Genomic DNA, 13,888 nt, shown 5'->3' with positions numbered 1-13,888 from the left:
TTAATGTTTTATTTATTTCTGAGAGAGAGAGAGACTGTGAGCAGGGGAGGGTCAGAGAGAGAGGGAGACACAGAACCTGAAGCAGGCTCCAGGCTCTGAGCTAGCTGTCAGCACAGAGCCCGACGCGGGGCTCGAACCCACGAACCGTGAGATCATGACCTGAGCCCAAGTCTGATGCTCAACCACTGAGCCACCCAGGCACCCTGACAGGTCTTTCTGAAAGGCTTTTAGTAATTGTTGCCATGTTGTTTTCCAGAAGGGTTGGAAAAGTCAAGCTATTGCAGGAGATGTGTATGTAGATCACTTGGTATATAGTAGGCTTTCAATTAATAATAGATAAGAATAGGGAGTCATTAAGATGTGAGTCCAAAGATTTTGTGGCCAGTTGATGGCCCTTATTGCTAGAAACGTATTGTTAGGATTTGTGTTGATTGAAGACGAGAAGACATTGGACATCATGCTTAATGATGGAGTTGATGGTCTTGGACTTTTTTAATTAGTCTATTGTTACATGTTGATTAAGATTAGAATTCAGTCTCTAGGGTGCCTCCTTGGGAGTTAGTACTAGCAGGTGTTCCAGTTTTGCAACTTAAGACTTGTAGCTGTTTAAATTGTCCTCTTGGATGTTCTTATAACTGGCAAAACTAGAATTTTTAGCTTTGTGGCCTTTGAGTTGGATATTATGGTGGAAAGCACCACCAGTGCCTAACCGAAACTCCTTTTGTGTTGTCTGGTAAAAATGGGACACCACTGGTCTGATGATACACTCCTGTTGAGCTGGAAAATCATTCAGATTTCTTCTAGGACGTAAGCTGTAAAATAATTGTCTTCCTTAGACTCTTAAGCCTGTTTTAACAAAAAGAAATCCGTTCTTTGTGGCAATTAGAATTTCAGCTAAGCTTTTGTTTATTTCATTTGTGTCCTTGGACTTAAAATGGAATACGCCTGCTGCTTTGTCAGTGTGAAGAATGTTTTGCTCCTCACCCACATTCTTCAGTCTAGTATTTTTAGGAAATGGGGCAGATAGCAATATTCCACATTCCATATATGTGTTTGGTGGTAGTTATTACCAGGATCTTAAATTTTTATTGTTAGATCAGGCCGTCTTTATTTATTTAAAAAATTTTTAAATGTTTACTTATTTTGAGGTGAGAGAGAGAGAGAGCATACATGGGGGAGTGGCAGAGAGAGAGAGAGAGAAAGCTTGAGTCAGGGGAGGGGCAGAGAGGGAAGAGAGGAAGAATCCCAAGCAGGCTCCACACTGTCAGTGCAGAGTCTGATGTGGGGCTTGATCTCACAAACCATGAGATTATGACCTGAGCCCAAGTAGGAAGCTTAACTGACTGAGCCACCCCAGGCGCCCCTCCTACTTCTCTTCTTAATAGTTGTGTAGCCTCAGGTCACTGAGCTCTCTGTTTCCCTGTCCATAAAATGGGATAAATAATGCCCACCTGGAGATGAGAGGGTGTTGGATGAGGCCGGAGACTGTGGGAACCCATTCGGATAGAAGTGCATGCCGTGGTGGTGTCTGCTGTTGTAATGTGGCCCTCCAGGTAGCACTGCCAACCTGAAGACAATTCAGTGAGCTGCTGGATGGGAGGAGCATTTTGATGCTGCTGAGTCTGATTTTCTGTTGTAGATTAATGTTCTTTTATAAGTATGGTTAGAATGTGTCAACTGATTGTTTCTCTAAATATACTGATAGTTGGAGTTTCTGGACCTGGAAGATTAAGGAGTGGACTATGGATCACTTGGTACCTTTGTTGTGGTGGCTTCACGGTGTTGATACCGCCTTGTGAGAGCCGCCTGCATGGTGTTTCTGCTGGCATGCCTCCTCTTGCGTGGTGCACACCTCAGCTGTGACACTCGTCACTTAGGATGTGTTTCCCCAGGAGTCCCACAAGTAGGGTACGGCTCTCGGGTTGTATATTGCAAACAGTGTGCGTTGATTCTGTCGTACTCCCCCCATGCGATGTGTGCTTCAATGAGGGAGAATAGCGGGGTGTGAGTGGATAGGTGGAGTGACAGTTGCCATCGGCTGGAGCATAGTTTAACTTTGCAGGTTGAGGGTAAGAACTAACAATACATTTTCTCATCGTGTATAGAACTTAGGAAGTGTAATCGGCCCTACGACCTCTGAAGGCCATTTTTTGTGCTCCCCCCCCCCACCGAAGTATTTGGCTTTGGAAATTCAGTTTCCTGTTGGTTTTGTTTCTCATGTCAGGACAGATTCTGAGAGCAGATACGACAGATCATTTTTCCCAGCAGAGATCTGTATTTTTCAGGTTGTGTGTCAGGCAGTCTTACTGCCGAAGCTTTGAGGACCCATGAGGAAGCACTGTAAATGCTAGTGTGGCAGACAGACCTGGAAGGGACGCTGTAGCGATTATCTAGCCCCAGCTGCTTGCTTGGCAAACGGAAATGTGAAGCCAGGGCTAGCGGAGGGACGCGGCCCCTGTCAGAGCCAGGACAGGACTCAGGTTCCCCAGCTTGCACGTGGCCTGGTGCACAGCACATCGTTCAGAAGGAAACCTTTCAGAGTCCGAGTTTATTCGGAATCCCCCTCTGGAGTATGTCGCAGTGCAGGGTAGGTTTTATGTTCCTTCGTGGTAAAACTGTAGTGTGCCCTTTCCTCGCTGTTCTTCATACAGCACGGTGTTTCATCTGCGTTTATGCTCTCAGGTTTTCTTCAGTGTTTGCGCATCATAAAAAATGTTTTTATTACTAGTACATCCCTGATCCAGTAGAACAGAAGGAAGGATGCAGAACAGGTGGTATTTGGAAAAACTTTTAGACTTGCCAGCATGCAAGTTCATTTAAAAATGGACACATTGGGATGTCATGTACAGCTTGGTGTCTGTAATTAACAAGACTGTATCCCATACTGGAAAGTTGCTAGGAGGGTAAACGTTAAAAGTTCTTGTCACAAGAAGAAACCAAGACATTTGAGATAGGGCGAGCAAAGCAAAGTCCTGTCCTCAAGTAGCTTACATTTTAGTGGAGAAGAAAGACAGTAAAGAAATGGATACTTAAGGGGCCCCTGGGTGGCTCAGTTGGTTAAGTGGCCTACTTCGGTTCTGGTCACGATCTCACACCCCGCGTTGGGCTCTTTGCTGACAGCTCAGAGCCTGGAGCTTGCTTTGGATTCTGTGTCTGCCTCTCTCTCTTTCTCTCTTTCTCTCTCTGCCCCTCCACCAGTCATGCTCTGCCTCTCTGTCTCTCAAAAACAAATAAACATTTAAAAAAAATTTTTTTTAAAGAGAAATAGATACTTAATATGAGAGATGAGAGTACATTTTAAATAGGGTGATTAGTGAAGAGCTCTGGAAAGGTTATGTTTGATCAGAGACCTTAAAAAAGANGGAGCATCTGGCCGGCTCAGTCAGTAGAGCATGCAGCTCTTGATTTTAGGGTGGTAAGTTCAAGCCCCATGTTGGGCATAGAGCTTACTTGAAAAAGAAATGGCTGTGGAAAGAACATTTCTCAGGTAGAGAGAAGAGCAAGTGAAACAGTCCCAAGGGGGAAGTTGATCACATTATTTAGGGAACAGCAATTACGTATGAGATGAAGTCAGAGGGGGAGTCAGGGACCAAATTGTTGGACCCACCAGGTAACGGGAAGGATTTGGGCTTTTGTTTGCAGGTGTGATGGGAAACCATTGTAGGGTTTTGAGCACGGACTGACATCTGATGAAAAGGGACACATACGTAGTCTTCCTGCTTTGTGCCATGTTATTTCTCAGTGCTTTATACTGTGAAATCTTTTCTGGTTGTAGATCGTTTATGCTGAAAGACCCCTCACAGACAACCACAGATCGCTGGCTTCCTACGGCTTGAAAGACGGGGACGTTGTGATTTTACGACAGAAGGAGAATGCAGACCCTCGACCTCCAGTGCAGTTCCCAAGTAAGGCATCCCTGATCAAGCATCAGAAGATAGCATAACGCAGCGGGTCTGAGCTGCGGACCGGCTTCGGGTGCAGACTGCGGGGTCTACTTCCCTACGGCCATTTCCTTAGCTCTGAGAATAGCGCAGCCTTCAGCACACGGCATGCCCTCGATAAATGTTCGCTTCCTTTGTGATCAATGAGAACTTTATCCTGGGGAAGGACTTAAGAGGCCACCTATGCCCGTGATTTCTGACTGACTTTGGCTGCTCTGTGTCTGGCCCGCAGCTAGTAGGCCTGAGTGGAGCATTTTACAGTCAGCCAGGCACTTGCATGCACATTGCACGGGATCTCAGCATGGTTATAGGGGAAGAGCTTCCTCTTTATAATTTGTTATCGTTAACAGACGAAGCTCCAATTTTAAGTAATGTCTTCAGTGTTACATGGCTAGTAAGTGAAGATATGGGAACTAAAATGTGGTACTTCTTCCATGATACTGAGCTTTATGAACATTAGGCAGCTGGACCACCAGATTCTGCTCTGTGCCCACCAGCCGTGTTAATCATGTGAAAGGAAACTTACCTGTCTCAATGTTCTATCCGGAATAGGGGTTTATAGTCTGGAAACTGTGCTTTGGGATTTAGAATGTTTCTGCGTCCCTAAAATAACATGCACAATTGCGTGGCTGTGAGCATGTGTGCCCTTGATGGCAAGAGGGTCTGTAACTTTCTTCAGATACTCAGAGGGGTTTCTGATCTGCCAGAAGTTGACATGGTTCTGATGTGGAACTGTTTGATGAAATGTAATAGTGTTTTCCATTCCCTGCTGTCTCCAGGTAGATGTCTTCAAATGCTGGTTAGTCTCTAGGTCAGTTGGCTTAAAGTTTGTGGTGACAGCTGATGGGTGCCTGGGTGATGATGACACATGCCAGCTTAGAACAGTGTGTAGTACGTCCATCCGGCCCGAAACTGGGGCTGAAAGAGACCAGCAGCACAGTTCCTCCTAGATCAGGGTCACGTTAGCCCCTTGGGCCTACTGTGAAACTTCAGAAAGAGTTGTGACTTGAACATGTCAGTCAAAAAAAAACCCAACTCTGCCTTTGGTTAATTTGGTGAAATTGTTAGTTCTGGAGAACCTTGTTTTCCGCCCCCCGTACTGGCCCATATGGACAAGTGAGCCAGTCTGTGGGGGAGGGGAGCAGATCTAGTCTATCAGGTAAACAAGTTTTTCAAAATTCTTCTGAAGCGAGTGGACTCTCAAGATAAGTGTTAATGGGGTTAGAGATAAAAATTTCTTGCCCCACAGAGAAGGCCCACCCATATATGCTTTGCTGGTCGGTATGGATTAACTCCCTCGTACACATGTGCATGTGTACACACACACACACACACACACACACACACACACACACACACACACACACACTTACTAGCTGCCAGCTGAGGTCTGTTTGAAGGAAGTGGCTAGTTGAACCCATGCCAAGAGGCAGAAAATGACACTTGAGTTTAAGGATTCCCTTCTTCTAGTTGATGTCCCCAAAGTTTCAAGGTAGCCTCACCTTGGAACCAGCAGTGACCGTCAGGCACATTTTGGGGATGGAGGACATGTGCATTCACTCAGCTCTAGCCCCTATTCTGGCTCTGCTCTACTTTTTTAAGATAAAACTCTTTTTTAAGTAATGGTTTTCTCGAGGTATCATTCATATACCATACAATTCACTCATGTAAGGGACACAGTTCATTTTTAGTATATTCCGACTTGTGCAGCCATGACTACAGTCAGTTGTAGCACATTCTCATCACCGCGTAAAGAAACTGGCCTATTAGCAGTCATACCCCATCTGCCTCCAGGCCTCTAGCCATAGGCAGCCGTCAGTCTACTTTCTGTCTCTGTGTATTTTCCTATTCTGGACATTTCGTATAAATGGAATCATAATATGTGGGTCCTTTGTGTAAGGCTCCCTTTTATTTTCCTTTCATTCTAATAAGGTCAGCTCAGCCTTGATTATAGAACCTGGGAATTGTAGCCTCTAAATCTGTTCTGTCTTTTGGTGACCTCAGCACTGAGAACCTGGGCATGTTGCTTTTCTTCTGTTTGTCTCTCCTATAAAGCGATTATAGCTGCTAGCTCCGTGGGGCCAGGAGAGGAGTTAGCCGTGATGCGCAGATGAAAGGGTAAATTCTGAGAACGAGTATGTTTAACAGAGACTTGTAGAATTTTACATCTAAAATTTATGCAGTTCACTTGGTTTGTATAGTATTCTTTACCCAAGGTCTTCAGGCCCTTTGAGACCTATCAAAACAGACTAGGATTTATCTCAGGAATTACATCCAGCTTAACATGGTTATGTTTACTGAGACTAGCTTTAATTTTTAAAAAATACAAACAGGTAGGGGCGCCTGGGTGGCCCGGTCGGTTAAGTGTCCCACTTAGGTTCAGGTCATGATCATGCGGTTCATGGGTTCGAGCCCTGTGTTGGGCTCAGCTGACAGACCAGAACCTGGAGCCTGCTTTGGATTCTATGTCTCCCTCTCTCTCTCTCTGCCCCTGCCCCGCTCACGCTCTGTCTCTCTCTCTCTCAAAAATAAATAAATGTTAAAAAAATGCAAATAAGTAAAAACTTATCTCCTCTGCGATATCGTATAAGCCAGGAGTCTAGGGTTATTACCATTGCCTGCACCCCTTTGCTGTTCTTGCCGTGGGTTCACTTAGACTGCAGTCTCTATATTCAGTCAGCACGAAAGAGCGGAGGAAAGGTCAGAAGCCTGCAGTTGCCATGTGCCATGTGCTGTGTACCATGTACCAGCAGATGTTCTGCTCTTCCCTTCAAATGCTTGTTTGTGTGGAGTCACTGGAAGTAAACTTTGAACCGATTTTCCCCAACAGACTTACCCCGAATAGACTTCCGTAGTATAGCCGTGCCTGGCACGTCCGGCTCCCGGCAGCGCCCGCCACCAGGAGCACAGCAGTCCCACTCGTCTCCCGGGGACATAGCTTCATCTCCTCAGGGCTTGGACAATCCAGCCTTGCTCCGAGACATGTTGCTGGCCAACCCCCACGAGCTGTCCTTGCTGAAGGAGCGCAATCCACCCCTGGCGGACGCTCTGCTCAGCGGAGACCTTGGTAAGCCTGTCGATCCGGAAGACTGTCGAGCAAACCCAAGGGGCAGTCGTTGTGGCGCAGCACATTTAGAGACACTCAAGCGACTGGGGTGTTCAGCCCGCCGCGCCACGCGGTCTCTTGAACACACCAGTTGCTCTCCCAGAGGTCAAGTGATGCTCATGCCGAAGGCCGAGTTGACTGGCGGTCATGGTCGAGTTTTACATGGCACAGAGCTCGGAAATGCAGCTTGTCCAGCCTGCTCAATTGACATTTTCCCCCGAATTACTTTCACAGCGTGTGTCCTAGGGACTGGTATTTTATTTCACCTGTTTAGTGGGAGCCTCACTCTCTCTGGAGTTCGAGAGAGCTCCAGTAAGCCAGCTGATGCCCGGTGAAATGCTTTTAGTGACAGAGAACCTGTCCGGTGCCATCAAGCCTGTGTGGTGAAATGGAACCCCCTGGCTCTCACCCACCCCAAGCTTAACGAGAGCCCCTTGCTGCCGTATTTGAGCCATTCTTCTGTTAAACAGAATGTTTATTTTTAGTCAGCCCGATGAATAAAGTTTTCCTCTGTAAATTTCTCCAGTTTTACTCGTGGGTTTATGCAACTGTGCTGATTAAATTTTAAAACATAACAGACATTCAGTAGCTCATTCTTCAGTAGACCATTGAGGTAATAATTACCTAACAAATGTGCAGATTTTAAGTATACAGTTCATTGAGTTTTTGCAAACTCATGCAGCCGCCATCCTAGTCAAGATAATAGAACATTTTTCCCACTCCAGAATTCCAGTGGGTTCTCTGCTAGTCAGTTTCTTCCCCTTATGGGCTACTGCCGTTCTGATCATCATGTTTTCGGTCTTCGGGTTCATGGAATCACCCAGCGTGTCCTCTCTCGTGTTAGGCTTCTTTTGCTGAGCTTAATATTGTTTAGATTCATTCACATGTGTGTATTAATAGTGCATATGATCGTTATCTCGGTGTCTTTAATTTCTTATGCAGTGTATCTAACCGCCAAAGACCGTGATGATGGCACGTAGAACTTTATACATTTAAATACACCCTCATTTGAGAAATAGCAAGATTAAGGTGGTTTTTGTGACATACATTTTATAGCAAACAGTATTTTCATCTTCCTCCTTTTCCTGCCCGTTCGTCATCAGGTCATATGGGTAGGCTGACAGTAGTTTGCCTTTAACTTACTCTGGTTTATGGTAGAGAGTATTCTAAAGAGAGTGACACTAAAACAGGAAAAAGGGGGCCGTAGTGCTCTGTGGGTTTTGTTGTTTTTAATCGAAGTATAGTTGACACACAACGTTAACAGCAGTTACAGGTGCGCAACACAGTGATTCGTCAGGTCCACACCTCATGCTGTGCCCGCTGCGAGTGTGGCCACCATCTGTCACCACACAGGCTGTGACAGCACCACCGACCGCATTCCGTGGTGTTGTGCTCTGTTTCAGTTCTGGGTAATGGGTTGATGAGGGCAGCGGGGCCGAGCGGAGAGGAGTGGGTCGTGTATCTGCGACACAGATAGTTATTCCTGCTGATTTGAATCAAAATATTGTTATCCCTGAGTAGAAACAGTATGAAGGATAATTTCTTACAGGAATAAATGATTTTTGCAAATACTTTATTTCTTTATACTGAATTTAGGCGACATAGTCTTGCCTCAGAAATAGCAAGTAAATGTAATTGCTCATTTAAAATAATTCTCGGAGGCATCCTGGCTGCATCTTTTATAGCTGTATTTTGAGAGACCGTTTGTTCTGGAAAAGTACTAATAGAGCATGGAAATAGAGTGGTACTCAAGATTTCCCCCCCTTATTTTTGTAGAGAAATTTTCTAGGGTCCTGGTGGAGCAGCAGCAGGACCGAGCCCGGAGAGAGCAAGAAAGGATTCGTCTCTTTTCTGCTGACCCTTTTGATCTTGAAGCTCAGGCAAAAATAGAAGAAGATATAAGGTAATGACCCTTCACCTAAAGAGCAAGCCTTAGAGAATCCAGGTTTCCCAGATGACAGGTGACCTGGTATCAGTTGGACATCTGCTTTGAGGTAGCGTCCTTGTTTTGCGTTTGAGATAGTAACTTTAGCCTTCTAGGTCACTCTCTCCCCTCCTCTTCTCCTCATGTGTTGATTTAACATTACAAAACACAGATACCGAACCTGGTGACTTTAATGACGACCCCCGGACTAGCCTGCGGTTCATCTTGAAGCAGCTACAGGGCGATGACCCCCAGGTCTGAGCAGAAGCCTCGGTTCGGGGAGGCTGTCAGGCTGTCTGTCCAGGCAGACTGCGGTCTCCATCCTTAAGCAGAATGCGTGAGCCCTAATGAAAGCCAGGCCTGGGCGTGATTGGATGAGACAGCCCTGGACTGAGGGGCCCTTGGAGTCCTGGGTGTGTCCCTGGTGCACTTTTTGAGCCGGCCTCCGTGTAAGCAGACTGCCAGGCACACTTCCTGCTCCAGTTTCTCACACCCGGGGCTCAGGTAACATCACATGAGCAGCTTTAAAAAGGCAGATGCTTGTGCTCTGTTCCCCAGTCAGATGGAGCAGCGGGTTAAGAGGTGGGGCCGGGGCAGGTATAAGGATGCTAATGCCGACCTCGACCTCGGTCACGTCACGAGGCACAGAAAGAGGCCAGCTGGTGCGTTAGAACGGAAGCGCGGCCGCCCCCACCCCCGCAGTGTGTTTGTTGTGAAGGCCCTAGTGCGGCAGTCCCGCCCCTTACGCGCCGTTTAACCGCCGCCCGGAAGCAGATCGGTCAGCGGTCAGTAGTGGCCTCACACAGCGTCACGAGGCCTGTGTCCTTCGCGTCACTTCATCTCATCGCGTGGGCATTTTAGCGCCTGAGTACAGTACAGTAAGAGGTTGTGGGAGAGGCCACATCACGTAACGTGTCACAGAATGTTATAGTTGTCCTATTAAATTATCGTTGTTTATCTCTTACTGTGCCTCACTGATAAGTAAGCTTTACCATCGGTGTGAACATCCAGGAAAGCACATAGGAGGCAGGGTTCAGTACTGTTTGTGGTTGCGGGCATCTGCTGGAGGTCACGGAATGTACCCCTTGCAGGTAAGGGGGCCCTGAAGAACTGTGTTCTTTGTCATAATCCTTGGTTACTTGAATGAAGCCTGAATTGGGTCAGCTTGGAAGTCAGATAATGGTTATTTTATCTCCTGTTTCTCCAACTACATTTGAAATCAGATATTTAAATTGTATGCCAGAATCCATTACAGACCTTAGCCATTCACTTGTGTTCTTGTTGATTAAGTGTCCCCATTAATTGCATTAACATATTAGTATATGAATATTTTTTGGGGAAAAAAATCTCACTAATTAAATCTTCCCAGAGAAATAGGAAGAAACTTGTGTTCTCTGAACTTGACTACAGTGCATTTAAAAGGGAACCTGACATAATTCTCAAGAATAGATGTGTTCAGGGACACCTGGGTGGTTCACTCGGTTGAATGTCTGACTCTTGTTTCAGCTCAGGTTGTGACCCCAGGGTCATGGGATTGAGCCCTGTGTCGGTCTCCATGCTGAGCGCGGAGCCAGCTTGGGACAGTCTCTCTCTCTCTGTCTCTCTCACTCTCTTTCTTCTCTCCCTCTCCCTCCCTCCCTGCCCCCACTTTGCACCTCCACCCTGTGCCCACTCTCTCTCTCTTTCTCAAGTGAAGAATTATGGACCAGAAACGTCTCAAAAGCTGTTTGTGGTCACAAGTAAAGTCTGTCCCACAGAGTGATGGGAGAGAAGTGGAGTCCACACGTGCATGCGCTCTTGCATGCTCGCTCTCTTAAAAAAAAAAAAAAAAAAAAATATTTTCCACCTAGAAGCAGGAGAGGTAGGAGGGAGAGTGAGGGGGTATGTAGCCACCCCCTGACCCTGCGCAGTTGGCAGAGTAGCTGTGAGATGAGGCTTATTTGTAGCTTGTGGAGGGCCCTGGGAGCTTAAGGAAGTCGGGTAACACATACATTCTTTTCTAGAAGACCTTGTGCCTCTGAAGAGACTCTACATACATACAGAGCCCAGAATAGCCAAAGTGACTGGTATTATCTCAGAAGATTTTTTGCTAAAATTTATCTTGGTTGGAGTCAATGCAAGGTCAGGAGTATACAACTAATTTTAGTTCGTTTCTAAATTTAATAACGTGGCATAAGAGAAAAGCCGTGTAATTCTGTCAAAGGCCTTTTGAAGTTTCATTTGGTGTGTTGCACCAGTGATTACTCAGCGTGTGTATACACTGGAGTATAATGTTTCCCCGACTAAATTAAATGAGGGTGCCTTTGACTTTCTGAGAAGTTTCATGAATTTTTACAGAATGCCTGCCAAACCCAGCAGTTCATTTGAGGTAGAGTATTACTACAGAAAAGACAGGCATCACAGTTTAGAACAGGGCTCGGCACACTTTGTCCCTAAGGAGCCCGATGGTAAATATTTTAGGGTCTGCAGGCTGTGCCGTCTCTGCCACTAGCGCTCACGTCCGCCAGCACGGTACCAGAGCAGCCAGAGAGGACCCAGCAAAACGGACTGAGCCGTGTGGCTGCGTTCCCGGGGAGGTTCACACGCGCAGCTGGCCGTGTGTGATGCGCTAGCCCCTCCTTTGCGGTTACAGTTTATCCGAATCTTGGGCCCTGTTCTGTTAGTGCCTCAATCTTGGGGTATGTTGCCTGGCCCCCTCTCTCCTTCCCACTAATGTTGGTCGTGTTAGGGAGTGTTTTATATCTCTTTCTCCTTTAAGAATTAGAATATGTCTAATGTTTGAAGAAATGGTTTGATGGACCAAGTGAACTGGGGTGTGTGTGTGTGTGTGTGTGTATGTGTGTGTGTGTGTGTGGTTTTCTAGGCGATAGCCAGGTAGCTAAAGAGATGTGTGTGTTTTCGCAGCATCTGCTCTTCTGTTAACGTGGTGTTCTAGATGCCACACCCCCTCAGCAGTCCTAGGGTGGGAGCCCCCTCGTTTACAGGCAGAAAACCCAGTCTTGGAGGTTAAGCAGCAGACCCAGCAGGGCAGTTGAAACCTCTGTGTATTACATTTGCCAACTGTCTTTTTTTTTTTTTTTTTTTTAGTGTTTATTTATTTTTGAGAGAGAGACAGAGTGTGAGTGAGGGAGGGGCAGCGAGAGGAGAACACAGAATCTGAAGCAGCTCCAGGAACTCAAAGGTTGTGACTCTTGCTGTCCCGAGGTTTATTTGCCTGCATCTGAGCTTGTCAAGGGAACAGAACGGTTTATGTGAAAGCAGTTTGTTCGCCTTCAGATTTCCTGCCAGCTGCGGCCCACTCCCTCACCTGCTGCAGGGAGCGCACCAGTGTCCGCTGCCACGACTCGGTGGCTATGCTAGGGGCCCAAGATAGAGACAGATCTGTGGGGTGTGGTTGGTTTTTTTCCCAGTCAATGAAAGGGAAACTTTATTGAAGCACAAAGCCCCAGGGGCTCGGGCAGGGGGCCATCCTGCAGGCGGCAGAAGAGCCGGTGGAAGGGCCTTATTTGACCTTCCTCTTGGGCCACAGGTCGTTGCTGTGACCACACTTCTTACGGCAGTTGACAGCGCAGGGGTGCAGGTGAGCGGAGCTCCTGCGGCAGATCATCTTGTTGCAATTGTATTTCTGGGCCGGCTGGTGGAGGGAAGGCTGGAGGAGGCCGCGGCGCAGGTCAGGCACTGGGCGCAAGGCAGGCTCTCCCTGCATCACGTAGCCGTCCTCCGGCTGCTTGTGCACAGAAGACAGGTGCCGCTGCTCAGGCGAGTTGCCCTCCTGGTCTTGGATTTTAGCCTAGACCTTCTCACTGGTGTCACCAGGCTCGACCTCGAGGATGATGGTCTCGCCCATCGGGGTCTTCACGAAGATCTGCATCTCTGTGTCTGTCACTCGTTGGCGAGAAAGCCAAGTCTGTTTTTAATACTGTGACTTCTGAAACAGATTTCTCTTCCTGGAGATGATGATTTTACTGTACTTGGTTTTGGTTTGTTACAGGCAACAGAACATCGAGGAAAACATGACCATAGCTATGGAAGAGGCTCCTGAAAGTTTTGGCCAAGTAGTGATGCTTTATATTAACTGCAAAGTGAATGGACATCCTGTGAAAGCCTTTGTTGACTCAGGTGACGTCTCTCTTTGTCCATCTGTCCCACATTCTGGGGACTCCGCTCCCTGTTAAAGAGGGGAGTAATCCTCCAGGCTGCCACCTGACCAGCCTGAGAGTCACATCACTTGCCAAGCTGTGTGTTTGTTGTTACATGTTTATTTCTGTAACCTTTTTTTTTTTTTTTTTTTTTTAAGTAAACTCTGCTCCCAATGTGGCACTCCGACTCACAACCCTAAGATCAAGGGTCGCTTGCTTTTACTGACTGGGGCAGCCAGGTGCTCCTGTAATCATTTTTTAACTGGTTTTGTATTTCACAGTATCTCCTTTATCTTCCTACTTCCCCTTACTTGGCATCCTGAATTTTTAGGATACCTGTGTAAGAAATGTGGGAGTAAGTGGGTTTAAAAAAGGAGCCGTGAGAAGCAACAGCATAGAGTATAGGTCAGACATATTTCAGCATGGTCTGTGCACCAGCACTTTGCCAGGAGCTGTGAAGAGTGGAAGCACATCTGAATCAGGGCTCTTGGCCTTAAAGCACTTCACAGCCAGGTCAGGAGAAAGCGAGTTTCCCCCTTGAGGATTCAGATGATCCCTGTACCGACTGGCACCTTTTCTCACTGTAATAGCTCTGTTTTTTAGTAAGATCACACAGAGCACCATGGGGGTTTGGTTGAGTGGTCTTATGTGCCTTAATTCTGTGCAGTCCCCTCAGCCTGTGAGATAGGATGAGTTCCTAGGGTAGGAAAAGCCCTGCTCACATGGTATTTTCCTCCATTTGTTCTTCCACAATTCTGTGAGCACATGCTAGGTTTCA

General features: G+C 46.8%; 1 protein-coding gene and 1 pseudogene across 1 annotated transcript in view; one reads left to right on the top strand and one right to left on the bottom strand.

The window, feature by feature from the left end:
• The window catches only part of DDI2 (DDI proteasomal shuttling factor 2), a 28,607-nt gene that overhangs the window by 4,314 nt on the left and 10,405 nt on the right, over positions 1–13,888 (top strand). The window contains exons 2-5 of the mRNA XM_077775902.1: positions 3,776–3,905; positions 6,772–7,008; positions 8,824–8,950; positions 12,963–13,090. Of these exons, the coding sequence (XP_077632028.1) occupies positions 3,776–3,905; positions 6,772–7,008; positions 8,824–8,950; positions 12,963–13,090 (622 nt within the window). The remainder of the gene's footprint in view (positions 1–3,775; positions 3,906–6,771; positions 7,009–8,823; positions 8,951–12,962; positions 13,091–13,888) is intronic.
• On the bottom strand, positions 12,474–12,842 carry LOC144241290 (ubiquitin-ribosomal protein eL40 fusion protein pseudogene; annotated as a pseudogene).

Source organism: Crocuta crocuta, unplaced genomic scaffold (assembly GCF_008692635.1).
Source record: "Crocuta crocuta isolate KB4526 unplaced genomic scaffold, BGI_CrCroc_1.0 scaffold127, whole genome shotgun sequence".
In the NCBI taxonomy this organism is placed as follows: Eukaryota; Metazoa; Chordata; class Mammalia; order Carnivora; family Hyaenidae; genus Crocuta; species Crocuta crocuta.
This window is presented reverse-complemented; position numbering and strand designations above follow the sequence as displayed.